This window comes from Trachypithecus francoisi, unplaced genomic scaffold (assembly GCF_009764315.1).
Source record: "Trachypithecus francoisi isolate TF-2019V2 unplaced genomic scaffold, Tfra_2.0 Lachesis_group3, whole genome shotgun sequence".
Lineage (NCBI taxonomy): Eukaryota > Metazoa > Chordata > Mammalia > Primates > Cercopithecidae > Trachypithecus > Trachypithecus francoisi.
In genome coordinates, this window is record NW_022681468.1 from 148,315,140 (window position 1) to 148,329,232 (window position 14,093).

General features: G+C 40.6%; 1 protein-coding gene across 2 annotated transcripts in view; it reads right to left on the reverse strand.

Annotated features, from left to right (window-relative positions):
* INO80 (INO80 complex ATPase subunit) overlaps positions 1 to 14,093 on the reverse strand; it is a 141,514-nt gene that overhangs the window by 71,552 nt on the left and 55,869 nt on the right. For both annotated transcript variants that reach the window (XM_033190460.1, XM_033190461.1), the window contains 7 exons: positions 11,167 to 11,226; positions 9,951 to 10,093; positions 7,935 to 8,019; positions 6,551 to 6,668; positions 5,279 to 5,364; positions 1,629 to 1,796; positions 977 to 1,110 (listed from right to left, as the gene is read on the reverse strand). In XM_033190460.1, the coding sequence (XP_033046351.1) occupies positions 977 to 1,110; positions 1,629 to 1,796; positions 5,279 to 5,364; positions 6,551 to 6,668; positions 7,935 to 8,019; positions 9,951 to 10,093; positions 11,167 to 11,226 (794 nt within the window). The remainder of the gene's footprint in view (positions 1 to 976; positions 1,111 to 1,628; positions 1,797 to 5,278; positions 5,365 to 6,550; positions 6,669 to 7,934; positions 8,020 to 9,950; positions 10,094 to 11,166; positions 11,227 to 14,093) is intronic.

Sequence of the window (14,093 nt, forward strand, 5' to 3'; positions counted from 1 at the left end):
TATAAATAATAGGAAGTTAACTAGACTAGAGGCTCCATACCAAGTAAAACCTTTTAGTTTTGGAACTGTTTTCACTTTTAAGAAGTTTCTTGTCATATTACCAAGCAAAAATCATAGCATACATGTCAAAAAATACAAAGTATTTAATGACAGTGTAAGAAGATAATACAAGTTAAAAGTAGTCTCAATTTATTTCAGAGAATCACAATTCTAGTGCCCTAAGGCATCGTATACTATATTAAACAAAAAAGAAATATAGCTCTGGCCTGTTTCCCCCCGCTCAAGTTAAATATTAACCTGGAGCTACAAATAACTCATAAAGTAAAATCCAAGAAATGTGTTTCAATTTCAGTTTCATTAAACTAAATATTGGTGACGAGTTTCTCTACAAAAGAGCTTTCTAAATCCATGGTTCTCAAATGTTGATAGGCAGAAAAAACCGCTGGGAACTTGTTTAAAATTCAGAAGCTGGGGCCATACTAACTCACAGGTGTGGAATGGACCACACATCTATTTTCCAAATGGAACTCGTCTCTAGTGTATCACCTTAACAAACACTTTAAACTTTATTAAATTTATCATTGCTGACTCTGAGAAAAAGGTAAATATGATTAACTTACAATACAATCAGTTCACCCACAAGTGCAATTCCAAATGTAAATTAAGCCATCACAAACCAGTTTCAGCAATGGGGCATAGATATGCATGCTGGCTGCAAGTACATTATTTATAAATCCATGCACATTCCTGATTCAAAGAAGAACTAGAAGTGACTAGTGCATTTAAGGCTACCTAGTTGAAGATTTAACAGTGCTCAAATTCCTTCCATAAGATCCCTCAACAAATAGTTGTCCACCCTTTACTTAAATGCCTCATTGTTGGAGAACTCATATACTCTCCATTATATTTTTCTCCTAAGCAATAAAACTGTAAATTATAAAACACTAATAGTGAACAGATAGTAATACTTCCCTACCTGTCTCGTGAATGATTGAAGACCCTGATCTGTCCATGACGGTAGATAAACTTTGAAATGTGGTATGGCTTTAGGGAAATATGAAATGGAGACCAAGTTTCTTGTCGTTCAAATAACTCTGGGTGATTACACACCTAAAAGGAAGGGAAATGGTAAGACAATATTACCACATACAGACATCTTTATACGTAATGATAAGGGATCCCAAATCCCAAATGTTTACCTTTGGGAATGGATACTTTCCCATTTTCATCTCATTAACAGCCTTTGTTTATCTGACATCAAGGATAGACTGTTTTTCTTGAAATGGGTTATAAAGACAACTTCAAGGCCGGGAGCAGTGGCTCACCCAGCACTTCGAGAGGCCGAGGTGGGTGGATCACTTGAGGCCAAGAGTTTGAGACCAATATGGGGAAGCCTCATCTCTACTAAAAATACAAAAATTAGCCAGGCATGGTGGCAGGCTCCTATAGTTTCAGCAACTTGGGAGGCTGAGGCAGGAGAATCACCTGAACCTGGGAGCCAGAAGTTGCAGTGAGCCAAGATCGCACCATTGCACTCCAGCCTGGGCGACAGAGCTAGATGACTCTATCTCAAAAAAACCCCAAAAAACAAAAAACAAAACTTCAAGGCAACTGACCTAAGCTCTTACCTTCCTAAACTGCATGACCAGATTCATGAGGCTGCTGGTGGTGTTCTGTGCTTGTTGGGTAGAGCCCATAGAAGACTGCAATAAATCCTCAATGGAAATTTTGTTCTTTAATGCCTGATATAACAGTTTCTGTCGGCTGGTCAGTTGGCAATACATTAGAATCTCAATCTAAAAATCAATAAGAACATTTATATTTGGAAAAGTAGTTTCTAAGAAAATTCAGCATCTGCTTAAAGTTGAAAACACACACAAACTATTATTACAATTGAGAACAAACATATGTGAACTCAGTATCTCTATAAACCTGTGAATGTGGACAATCATTCAGAAAACATGCATATTCCTCAGCCCTCTTCTCTTCATCACTCATTCCATTTGCTTTCCCTGGGCAATTTCTTCCACTTCTAACAGTGCCAACTAACAGTCATGACAGTAACACACAAAAATATATTCCCAAACACACCCAGGCCAGTACCTGCAACTACTAACTCTTTTAGTTTCTAACTAGAAAAACAGTTCTCTTTTCCACAATTTACTAAATTGGTTAATAGCATTACCATTCCATCAGTTGGGAAAGACAAACTTAATTCACTTCTGAACGCTCTCTGACACCCCGTGTTCTAGTATTTCCTAAATCCTTCAATTCAGCTTGGAAATCTACCATCCTTTCTAATCACACCCATTGCCTGCTGCTGGCCCTCATCTGATATAGTATATAGCCTGATAATATTTTGCGGTCTTCCTGTCTCCAGTTTCTTTGGTTGTGATATACATTCCACATATAGCTTATAAAGGAATTCAACTGCTAAAAAATCTTCAGTGTGCATTTCTGCCTATAGTGAAATGTTGAAACTTCTCATCTCGGCAACGAAAGCCGCCAATAATCAGGCCGGGTGCAGTGGCTCACGCCTGTAATCCCAGCACTTTGGGAGGCTGAGGTGGGCAGATCACAGGTTAGGAGTTCAAGACCAGCCTGGCCAACACAGTGAAAACCCATCTCTATTAAATACAAAAATTAGCCGGGTGTGGTAGCACGAGCCTGTAATCCTAGCTACCCAGGAGGCTGAGGCAGGAGAATCACTCGAACCTGGGAGGCAGAGGTTGCAGTGAGCCAAGATTGCACCATTGCACTCCAGCCTGGGCAAGAGAGCGAGACTCCATCTCCAAAAAAAAAAAAAAAGAAGTTCTCCCATAATCTAACCTACCTTACTGTCTGAGTTTCTCGTCATCATAACCTGCTCACATACCACTTAGTCACTTAACCACAAGTATCTGAAAGTTAGCCAAAACAGGCTGCATATTTGAATGTTACTCTAGCTTTGCTCATGCTGCCCTCCATATTTTCCTAGTAAATGCCAACTCATCATTTGAAACCTGGCTCACATGTCATCTTTGCTTTAATGCCTTCTCTAAGTTTCCCTAACAAAACTATAATAAGATAGAAAACACTAAATGATGTTGAAGAAACACATACTATACACAGTGGTTAAGCACCATACTAGATCTTCAGATCACCTCCCTATGTAGCACTAAACAATAATTATGAACTAGCTGGGTGCGCTGACTCACACCTGTAATCCCAGCACTTTGGGAGGCCAAGGCAGCAGAATCACTTGAGCCAAGGAGTTCTGAGACCAGCCTGGGCAACACAGTGGAGACCCTGACTCTACAAAAATTAAAAAATAAAAAACCAGGGCCGGATGTGGTGGCTCATGCCTGTAATCCCAGCACTTCGGGAGGCCGAGGCGGGTGGATCATGAGGTCAAGAGATCAAGACCATCCTGGCCAACCAACATGGTGAAACACCATCCCTACTAAAAATACAAAAATTAGCTGGGCATAGTGGCGTACACCTGTAGTCCCAGCTACTCGGGAGGCTGAGGCAGGAGAGTTGCTTGAACCAGGCAAACGGAGGTTGCAGTGAGCCGAGATTGCGCCACTGCACTCCAGCCTGGTTGACACAGCAAGACTCAGTCTCACAAAAATAATAAATAAATAAATAATTAGCCAGGCATGGTGGTGTGTACCTATAGTACCATCTACTAGGGAGGCTGAAAAGGTACAGTTCCACTCCTCTCTTTGAAGCATATATACATACAATCCCTGATTTTTTAAGTCCAGCACGGTGGCTCATGCTTATAGTCCTAGCACTCTGGGAGGTTGAGGTGGGAGGATTGCTAGAGTCCAGACTAGCCTGGGCAACATAGCAAGATCTTGTCTCTATAAAAAAATGGAAAATTAGCCAGGTGTGGTGGTGTACACCTGTAGACCCAGCTACTAGGGAGGCTGAGGTGGGAGGATTGCTTGAGCCAAGGAGGTCAAGGCTGAAGTGAGCCATGATTGCACCACTGCAGTCCACCATGGGTGACAGAGCGAGCCCTTGTCTTACAAAAAAAAAATTACAAGGGGGAAAAAAGAAGGGAGGGATTAAAAGATACTAAGAGGTCGGGCATAGTAGCTCACACCTGTAATCCCAGCACTTTCAGAGGCCCAGGCAGGTGAATCCCTTGAACTCAGGAGTTTGAGACCAGCATGGGCAACATGGCAAAACTGATCACTACAAAAAAAAAAAAAAATACAAAAATTAGCCAGGTGTTGTGGCACACACCTATAGTCCCAGCTACCTGGGAGGCTGACAGGGGAGGATCACTGGAGCCCAGGTAGTCAAGGCAACAGTCAACCAAGATTGTACCACTGCACTCCAGTGTGGGTGAAGGAGTAAGACCCTGCCTCAAAAGAAACGACAAACCAGATACTGAGAGACAGACTATCCAAATGCTATGTGTGGACCTTGCTTGTATCCTTATTCTGACAAATTCTTTTTTTTTTTTTTTTTTTTTGAGATAGAGTCTCGTTCTGTCGCACAGGCTGGAGTGCAGTGGCGTGATTTTGGCTCACTGCAAGCTCCGCCTCCTGGGTTCATGCCATTCTCCTGTCTCAGCCTCCTGAGAAGCTGAGACTACAAGCTCCTGCCGCCACGACCAGCTAATTTTTTTGTATTTTTAGTAGAGACAGGGTTTCACCATGTTAACCAGGATGGTCTCAATTTCCTGACCTCATGATCTGCCCGCCTCGGCCTCCCAAAGTGCTGGGATTACAAGCGTGAGCCACTGCACCTGGCTACAAAATTAATTCTTTGAAGAAGAGAGACAGACACACAAAGACAACGGGAGATATCTGAACACTGACTAGATATGTGATGCTATCATGGAATTGGTCTTTTGAAATAGGTGTGATAATGGCATGCAGTTAGGCAGTATTTAAAAAAACTGAATCTTTTAGAAATACACATGAAAACACTTTATAAACAAATAATCATTTATAAAACATCCAGGATTTGCTTTTGAATAAGAGAGAGGTAGAGTTAATGATTACCGTAATGGAACAATGGGTCAAGGGGATTCATTAGCCTATCTTTCTACTTTTGTAATGTTTCAAATTCTCTAGTAAAAAGCATTAAAAGAAAAAGATAAAAAGATGTTATTTTCCTCAATTATTTGCCTCATTTTAAGTCCTCTTTGATCCATGCAAGTTTAAACCTCTTCCTTCAAGTAAACTTTCCAGCGAAACATATACCAACAAATTTCTCCCCCTGGAATCTTAAGTTGGTGCCTAATGATGCTTAAACACATGAGGTCTTCTGTACTCACCTTGTCAGATAATTCATTTTCCACATCTTTCTTGATTCTCCTCAGCATAAATGGCTTCAAAATCATGTGTAAGCGAGAAAGTTGATCTGAAATGCCAGGAGGCCCCCAAATAATACATTATACTGATTTCACAAAAACAACAGAAACAAATACCACATTCATCTCTCACTGAACTCTTCAAAAATCCTTTGGCTCAATGATTCTCTAAAAGTAGACTGAAACTTTTTCCCAAGTAGGAAAGCAAGGAATTTTAACTTTCTGTACCATCTTGCTATAGTCAACAGGGTAAATGTATTAGGCTCTATTTTCATTAGAATTCATTTTTACGTTTTAGGGACATTTTACCAATAACAGGGTTATAAGTATAATAAAAATTACCTGGGACTGTCAGTGTTCCCCAAAAATTACCTTCCAAAAGATGTCAGCAAATTAACAACTTGTAGTGTAAAATCACCTAAGGACTTTTCTAATAGTGAGCAAGCTCATGTCTGTGTAATAAACACTCCAGAATGCTCTTAAAATCAGAGAGATATTATTCAACAAGATCAAAAGTATTGATAAGGCTAAAAATGCTCACAATGGAAACAAATTCTAATACATAGAGAAAAATAACAAAATGACCCTTCTAATAGGAAAAAAGCCTTGACCCATCACACAAATAATTAAAAATGAATTTTTCTTTTGAGATGGAGTCTTGCTCTGTCACCCAGGCTGGAATGCAATGATGTAATCTCGGCTCACTGCAACCTCCACCTCTCCCAGGTTCAAGCGATTCACCTACCTCAGCCTCCCGTGTAGCCAGGATTACAGGCACCTGCCATCATCATGCCTGGCTAATTTTTGTAGAGACAGGGTTTCACCACGTTGGCCAGGCTGGTCTTGAACTCCTGACCTAAGGTGATCTGCCCACCTCAGCCTCCCAAAGTGCTGGGATTACTGGTGTGAGCCACCATGCCTGGCCAATATGAATTTTCCAAGATCTAAATGGGAAACGTGAATTCTGCAAGCTAAAATATAGTATTTTATGAATCAAGCCTGATCTGCCTTGATTAGACAAGACTATAGTAGTAATCACCTAAATTAATTCTTTTTTGACTGTTAAATACGTACAAAAAATGTAAGTATTTTATAAGCAAAATATGTGGTTTTCTTTCCCTGATTTGTCTATGTATACTGAAAGAAAAATTCTTCAAATAAAAGAAAATACGCAATTATGTGGTTGCCTATACTGATAGGTAGACAGAAAGAAAGCCAGTTCAAAATAGTACTCACTCTCATCAATAGCGGATTTGTTTTCGGCATGGCTCTCAATGTCCTTGGAAAACCATTCATTAAATTCTTCATGTGAATCAAATAATGTTGGCATAATGAAATGCAGCAGAGCCCAAAGCTGTAAACAAAGACACAAATGAAATAGCTATAGAGCAACAAAATGACAGTGTGTAAGGATGTACTAGGGTAGACAGAGAGAGATAACTGCAGGTGTATTCATGTGTAAGTGCCTAGATCCATGTCTATGTGTGAGTGAAAGACAGAGAATGAATAAATTCAACTACATGCTTGCCTCATCAACCAACCCTAATTTTATTAGGTGCTGTAGCAAAGTGTGATTATTTTTCAGTTAATTTCAAACTAAAAGTTTGAAAGTGCAAGTCATGCTCAGATTTTGCAATGGGATAGTTTTAACGATCTTCTTATAAAAATCTATCCCATAATTCAACACAACCTAAGGTATGATAACTTGCTACTAATAATCCTAGATTAGGGGTTAGAAAAACATGGCCTGTTGGGCCAAGTCTGGTCTACCACTATTTTAAACCAAGTTTTATTGAAACATAGCCACGGCCATTCACCTATATGTATTGTCTATGGCTACTATACTAAACAAGCAAAGTTGAGTAGCTGCAACCATGATTGTATGGCCTGCAAACTCTATAGAATATGTACTATCTGCCAGTTTCTATGAAGTTTTCTCCTTTTTGTTTTTTTTGAGATGGAGTCTCACTCTGTTGCCCAGGCTGGAGTATGGTGGCATGATCTCGGCTCATTGCAACTTCGACCTGAGGATTCAAGCAATCATCCCAACTCAGCCTCCTAAGTAGCTGGGACTACAGGCATGCACCACTATGCTTGGCCAATTTTTTGATTTTTTTTTTGGTAGAGTCGGGGTTTCCCCATGTTGCCCAGGCTGGTCTTGAACTGCTGGGTTCAAGGCATCCTCCCACTTTGACCTCCCAAGTTGTTAGGATTACAGACATGAGCCACTGCACTCAGCCTCTATAAAGATTTCTGACCCTTATTCTAGATGATCAATTAACTACCCCCAAAAATTTTAGCTCCCCTCTGTGTTAACAAATATTAAATTTCAACTCTAGCAAAAACAGTCTCTGCATTAAATGTTTACATTTTCTAATGTGGTCAGTATTCCTTACATAAATGCAAAAGAATACAGTAATTCATTGGCCTTATGCGAGAGAATAAGAAAACAGGAATGATGCCTATGCCTGAAAGATGAGTTGGGGCAAGTCTTTTATGTGGGGACTATAATTTATACAAAGCAGTAGCACTGCAGGGGAATGGGTAAAGAATTCTATGCTCTGCTGGAATCCTTCTGTTTTATGAAGATATAAAACCTGGGACCTGGACTAGTGCCTACCTCTGCCATGGTGTTCTGAATTGGGGTCCCGGTTAGCAAAAGACGATTCCGACACTGGAACTGTAAGAGGATCTTCCAACGAACGCTGTTTAATAAAGTAAGTTACAAATTCATGTTAGCAACAAATCATTCTTTAATTATCCTGAGACCCCCATACTGACAAAATGCCTTCCAAAAAACTAACATTCAGAATCAAGTACTCCATCATGTATTCAACTGAAAAACATTATTCAACAAAGCTGAAAACAGGAAACTTCCAAGGGAAATGACTCCTCTCTACTGAAAACATGGTATTTGGATTTAGAAAAAATAGCCTCAAATAGGCAGAGTTGGATCATTTCTAGCTTTATAAACTCCTCCATTATCTTTAGTCAGTTTTGCTGATATAAGTCATCTAATTAGAAAATATATATCTGTAGTATAAAGTGTTAAAATTATTAATCTGTACACTTCCAGTATGAGTTTGGAGGGAGCAGTTATGAGGAGTGTTGTGTGAGAAGAAAACGTAAAATGAGTCTTCGTTGCTCCTGGCCAAAGGCATATGCTCCTTCGAACAACTGCGGTATGCCAGGCATGGCGGCTCATATCTGTACTCCCAGCACTTTGGGAGGCTGGGGTCCAGAAGTTCAAGACCAACCTGTGCAGCATGGAGAAACTCTGTCTCTACTATAAATACAAAAAATCAGCTCAGCACAGTAGCACACACCTATAGTCCCAGCTCTGAGACTGAGATGAGAGGATCATTTGAGACAGGGAGGTCGAAGCTGCAGTGAGCCCCAACTGCGCCATTGTACCACTCCATCCTGGGCAACAGAGCAAGACCCTGTCTCCTGCCTCAAAAAAAAAAAAAGATTGCTGTAGGAAGTAATACCTTTCTGAGGACAGAAAGTTCCACAGAAGGGCGGGTACAGTGGCTCACGCCTATAATCCCAGCACTTTGGGAGGCAGAGGCAGGTGGATAACCTGAGGTCAGGAGTTCGAGACCCAAAATGGCAAAACCCCGCCTCTACTAAAAATAACAAAAATTAGCAGAGCATGGTGGCAAGCACTTGTAATCCCAGCTACTCAGGAGGCTGGGGCAGGAGAATTGCTTGAATCTGGGAGGTGGAGGTTGCAGTGAGCCGAGACTGCGCCACTGCATTTCAGCCTGGGCAACAAGAGCGAAACTACCTCTCAAAAAAAAAAAAGAAAGAAAGAAAAGAAAAGAAAAAAGAAAGTTCTGCAGAAAATATTATACAGCCAGTTAACATAGACCTCTAATAAAGTTCTAAGGACTCACCAAGAGTTAATAAAAAATACATCCAAGCCAAGGTTTAATATCACCAAATAACACTTTTTTTTTACTTTGGGACTTCAAAGGTATTGGAATATTTTAAACACATGACTTAAAATAAAAGGATTCTGGGAGATCTGAAAACCATCCAGGGACTCAGATAATCTACATAAAACAAACAGAGCATCCAATCCACATAACCTAACACTTTATTTCCTACTTAGAACTCCTGTCTAAAATAGTATCTTAAAAGCAAGGGCAGAGACTCCCTCCTCTATAGAAATTTTCCCTGAAGAGATGACCTGTAAAAATGTCACCTTCTTGAATAGGGAGATAAAAGTTGAGAAAAGTCTTCGTATTCTTGGCATTAACATTTGTGTTCCATGAAAAAATAAAAAAAAGGGAATTTCTGCCTTCTGATCAGGTACATGACTGATGCAGAGATCATGTCATGTCTGATTTAAAACCTCTCATATATTGGATGGGTGGCTCATCCCTGTAATCCCAATACTTGGGGAGGCCGATGCAAGAGGATCGCTTGAAGCCAGGAGTTCAAGACTAGCCTGGGCAGCAAAGCGAGACCTTGTCTCTACAAAAAAAATAAAATAAAACTTCTCATATCTTCATTCATATACACAAGTCTACGTGTGTGTGTGTGTGTGTGTGTGTGTGTCTGTGTGTGTCTGTGTGTGTGTGTATACTTAACCCAATGCACTGAGTTTGGTTTCTGCTACTCATGTTACCTGGAACTACTCTTGAGCGCCTGAGCCTCATCCAGTACCATGTATTGCCACTTGACCCGCTGGAAATACTTTACATCCTGCACCACCAGCTGATAGCTGGTAATAACCACATGGAAGGGGGCATCCTGAGTGTAGAGGGTCTTCTGTAAATATAAAAGGGGAAGGGTGAAAAGAGAAACCTAATAATTCATAATAAGGAACTGATGTATGGACTGTTTCTCTAGGGCCGAAATGTTAAGAGAGCCCTGAAGATGTGCTTCTCCCATATGGTAGGGAGATGTGCAGTGAAGTGAACCATACTGTGGGGTTTTGTTTGTTTTACTGTTGTTGAGATAGGGTCTCACTCCGTTACCCACATTAGAGTACAGCAGTGTGAACATGGCTCACTGCAAACATAACCTCCTGGGCTCTAGTGATCCTCCTGCCTTAGTCTCCCAAATAGCTGGGACTACAGGCATGCACCACCATGCCTGGCTAATTTTTTTTATTTTATTTTATGTAGAGATGGGGTCTCACTATGTTACCCAGGCTGGTCTCAAACTCCTGGACTCAAGTGATCCTCCTGCCTTGGCCTCCCAAAATACTGGGATTACAAGCAAGAGCCACCACTCCCGGTCACTACTGTTTTTAAAGCAGTCACGTTTACCACAAACTAGGCTGAAAACTAGTCTTCAGCTTATTAAAGAAAAAAGTTCTGGCCAGGTGTGGTGGCTCACACCTGTAATCCCAGCACTTTGGGAGGCTGAGGCAGGAGGATCACTTAAGCCCAGGAGTTTGAGACCACCTTGCACAACAGGTTGAAACCATATCTCTACAAAAAATACAAAAATTAGCCAGGCGTGGTGTAGCAAGCCTATAGTCCCAAAAACAAGCTGGGTGTGCTGTCTCCTGCTTGTAGTTCGGGAGGCTGAGGTGGGAGGATTGCTTGAGCCAGGGTGTCAAGGCTACAGTGAACTGTGATCACGCCACTGCACTCCAGCCTGGGCAACAGAGCAAGACCTTGTCTCAAAAAAAAAGATTCTTAATTAATCCTGGAAATCAAGTCCAGTTGATTGCCTACAATAGGAAAAGTACTGTATGAGAAAAATGGAAACTTGATCAGTGTCCAGAAATATATAATAAATAAGATTTTGTCTAAAAGAAATTATCCATATCGATTAGAGAAATAACGACTGCATGCACGGTATGTATGTATGCAGTTTAAGTAGAATGTTACCTGACTCCAGAACCTTCTGATGACTTTTCTATCATGAGGATTTCCCCAATATGGTAGCACCTAGAAAAAGGGCCGATATATACATTACTTTCTATTGATGATCTTAAAAGTATCATAACAAATACATAACTTGGAGCGATTTAAAAAGAAACTAATAAAATGAGTATAGGAAGTCCTCTCCTGCCGATGGTGGAATAAATGGTTTAAACAACCCTGTTGTCCAAATAAACACACACACACACACACACACACACACACACCCCCACACACACACACACATTCATTTGTCTGAAGGCATAATACAGCTACTGAGATAGTGGGCAATTACAGAGGCCCAAATAAGAAAAGAATGGAAGCCCAGAGAGGTCAGCCTAGTATGTGGTATACTTTCTCACTTATGGTACCATTGCATTACAAAAGTTCTAGTTGAGAGGGTAAGAAACTGAGGACACATTTTCTTAAGAGATGTAAGACAGGCTGGGCACGGTGGCTCACGCCTACAATCCCAGCACTTTGGAAGGTCGAGGCAGGTGGATCACCTGAGGTCAGGAGTTGGAGACTAGCCTGGCCAACAGGGTGAGACCCCGTCTCTACTAAAAATACAAAAATCAGCCGGGTGTGGTGGCATGTGCCTGTAATCCCAGCTACTAGGGAGGCTGAGACAGGAGAATCGCTTGAACCTGGGAGGCAGAGATTGCAGTGAACAGAGATGATGCCATTGCACTCCAGCCGGGGGGACAAGAGCAAAGCTTTGTCTTAAAAAAAAAAAAAAAGATATAAGACATAGAGAACAAAAATTGTAGTTCAAGGAAAAAGACTCTTGTAACCAGCCACATCCCTGGCTTTAAATTGGAATTCAAAGGCTACAAGGTAGTAGTTATAGTAAACCATACATAGACTTGCCTGAATAGATACCGACTCCCAGCCTCAGAACATCTGAATTCCTGACCAGATTAAGAAGGATTTAAATAATTTGCATCCCCACCAACCCCCAAAAACTACTAGTGGCAGAAAAACATATAAATCCTCTCTAACATATAAATCCTCTCTAGAAGAAAACAGTAGTGAGAGCCCACACTTATCTCTACAGTTTTTCCTATACAATGTCTGGGCATAGCATTAGAAAATAACCAGACATATAGAAAGACCATATCATATGACTGAAAGCCTACATGAAAGAAAGATAATGTACACAGAGGAGATTAAAATAATAAAAATGTTAAAAACAGACTTTTGGCTGGGTGTGGTGGCTCATGCCTGTAATCCCAGCATTTTGGGAGACTGAGGCTGGCAGATCACCTGAGCTCGGGAGTTTCAGACCAGCCTGGGCAACGTGGTGAAACCCTGCCTCTACAAAAAATACAAAAGTTAGCTAGGTGTGGTGACACGCGCCTGCAGTCCCAGGAACTTATGAATCTAAGGCAGAATTGCTTGAGTCTGGGAGAGGTTGCAGTGAGCCAAGATTGTGCCACTGCACTCCAGCCTGGGCAACAGAGCAAGACTTTGCCTCAAAAAAAATAAATAAATAAAAGTTTAGGCCAAGCGTGGTGGCTCACACCTGTAATCCTAACACTTTGGGAGGCCAAAGCGGGTGGATCACGAGCTCAGGAGATCAAGACCATCCTGGCCAACACAGTGAAACACCACCTCTACTAAAAATAAAAAAATAAAAAAATAAAATAAATTAGGTGGGAGTGGTGGCATGCACCTGTAGTCCCAACTATACGGGAGGCTGAGGCAGGAGAATCGCTTGAACCCGGGAGGTGGAAGTTGCAGTGAGCTAAGATCATGCTACCGCACTCCAGCCTGGGCGACAGAGTGAGACTGTGTCTCAAAAAACTAAATAAAATTTAAAAATTTAAAAATAAAAATAAAAATACTTTTAAAAATGCTAATTTGTTAATGAAAAACAAGACAGAATTTCAGTGGTACGCTGTAAATTATAAAATAATCAAAGTGAATTTTTAGAACTGAAAAATAAAACTAAAATCTAGAAATTAATGGATGGATCTAATGACAGATTAGATGCAGCTGAAGAGAAAATTAGTGAACTAGATGACAAGTCAGAAGATAATATCCAGATTAAAGCACAAAGAAACAAAAGAATGCAAGATTCAGCACTTTTTCTGTGATGTTTCTAGATGTGGTTTTCTTTCTCCTTATCCCTGGACCTCATAGGGCTTCTTTAATCTGCAGACTGCTATCTTTTATTGTTTTGAAAAATTTTAGCCAAATGGAAGCAGAAGTATACAGGAAGAAATGAAGATTAATAAAAACTGAATATATAATATGAAAATATCTAAACATAAAATACATAAGCAATAATAAAATGTCTCATGGGGTTTAAAATATTAAAAGTATACAAAACCTACAGCATGTAAGTCTAGACACAAGGGAGGTAGTCCAAGTATACCGAAGTCTTTATATTATCCAGAAAGTAGTAACTCTTAATTTATATATATTTCTTAAGTCAAGAAAGCAAGTTTCTCCCCCAGATTATCCACTAGAGAATAAAATAGGCCAAGTGTGGTGGCTCATGCCTGCAATCTCAGCACTTTGGGAGGCTGAGGCGGATGGATCACTTGAGGCCAAAAGTTCAAGACCAGCCTGGCTGGCTAACTCTGTCTGTAGTAAAAATACAAAAATTAGCTGGGCACAGAGGGTGCAATGAGTGGAGATCTGCACTGAACTGCACTGAAATGTGGGGGGACAGAGTGAGAGTCTGTCTCCAAAAAAAACCCAAAAAGAATAAAATAAATACATGACTAGTGCTACGGTTTGAACATCTCTCTGGAGGTTTATGTGTTGGAAACTTAATCCTCAATGCAACAATAGTGAGAGGTGGGACCTTTCAGGGGGGTCATGGGGGCTTTGCCCACATGAATGAATTAATGCCATTATCACAAGAGTTCCCCTCACCCCTGGGC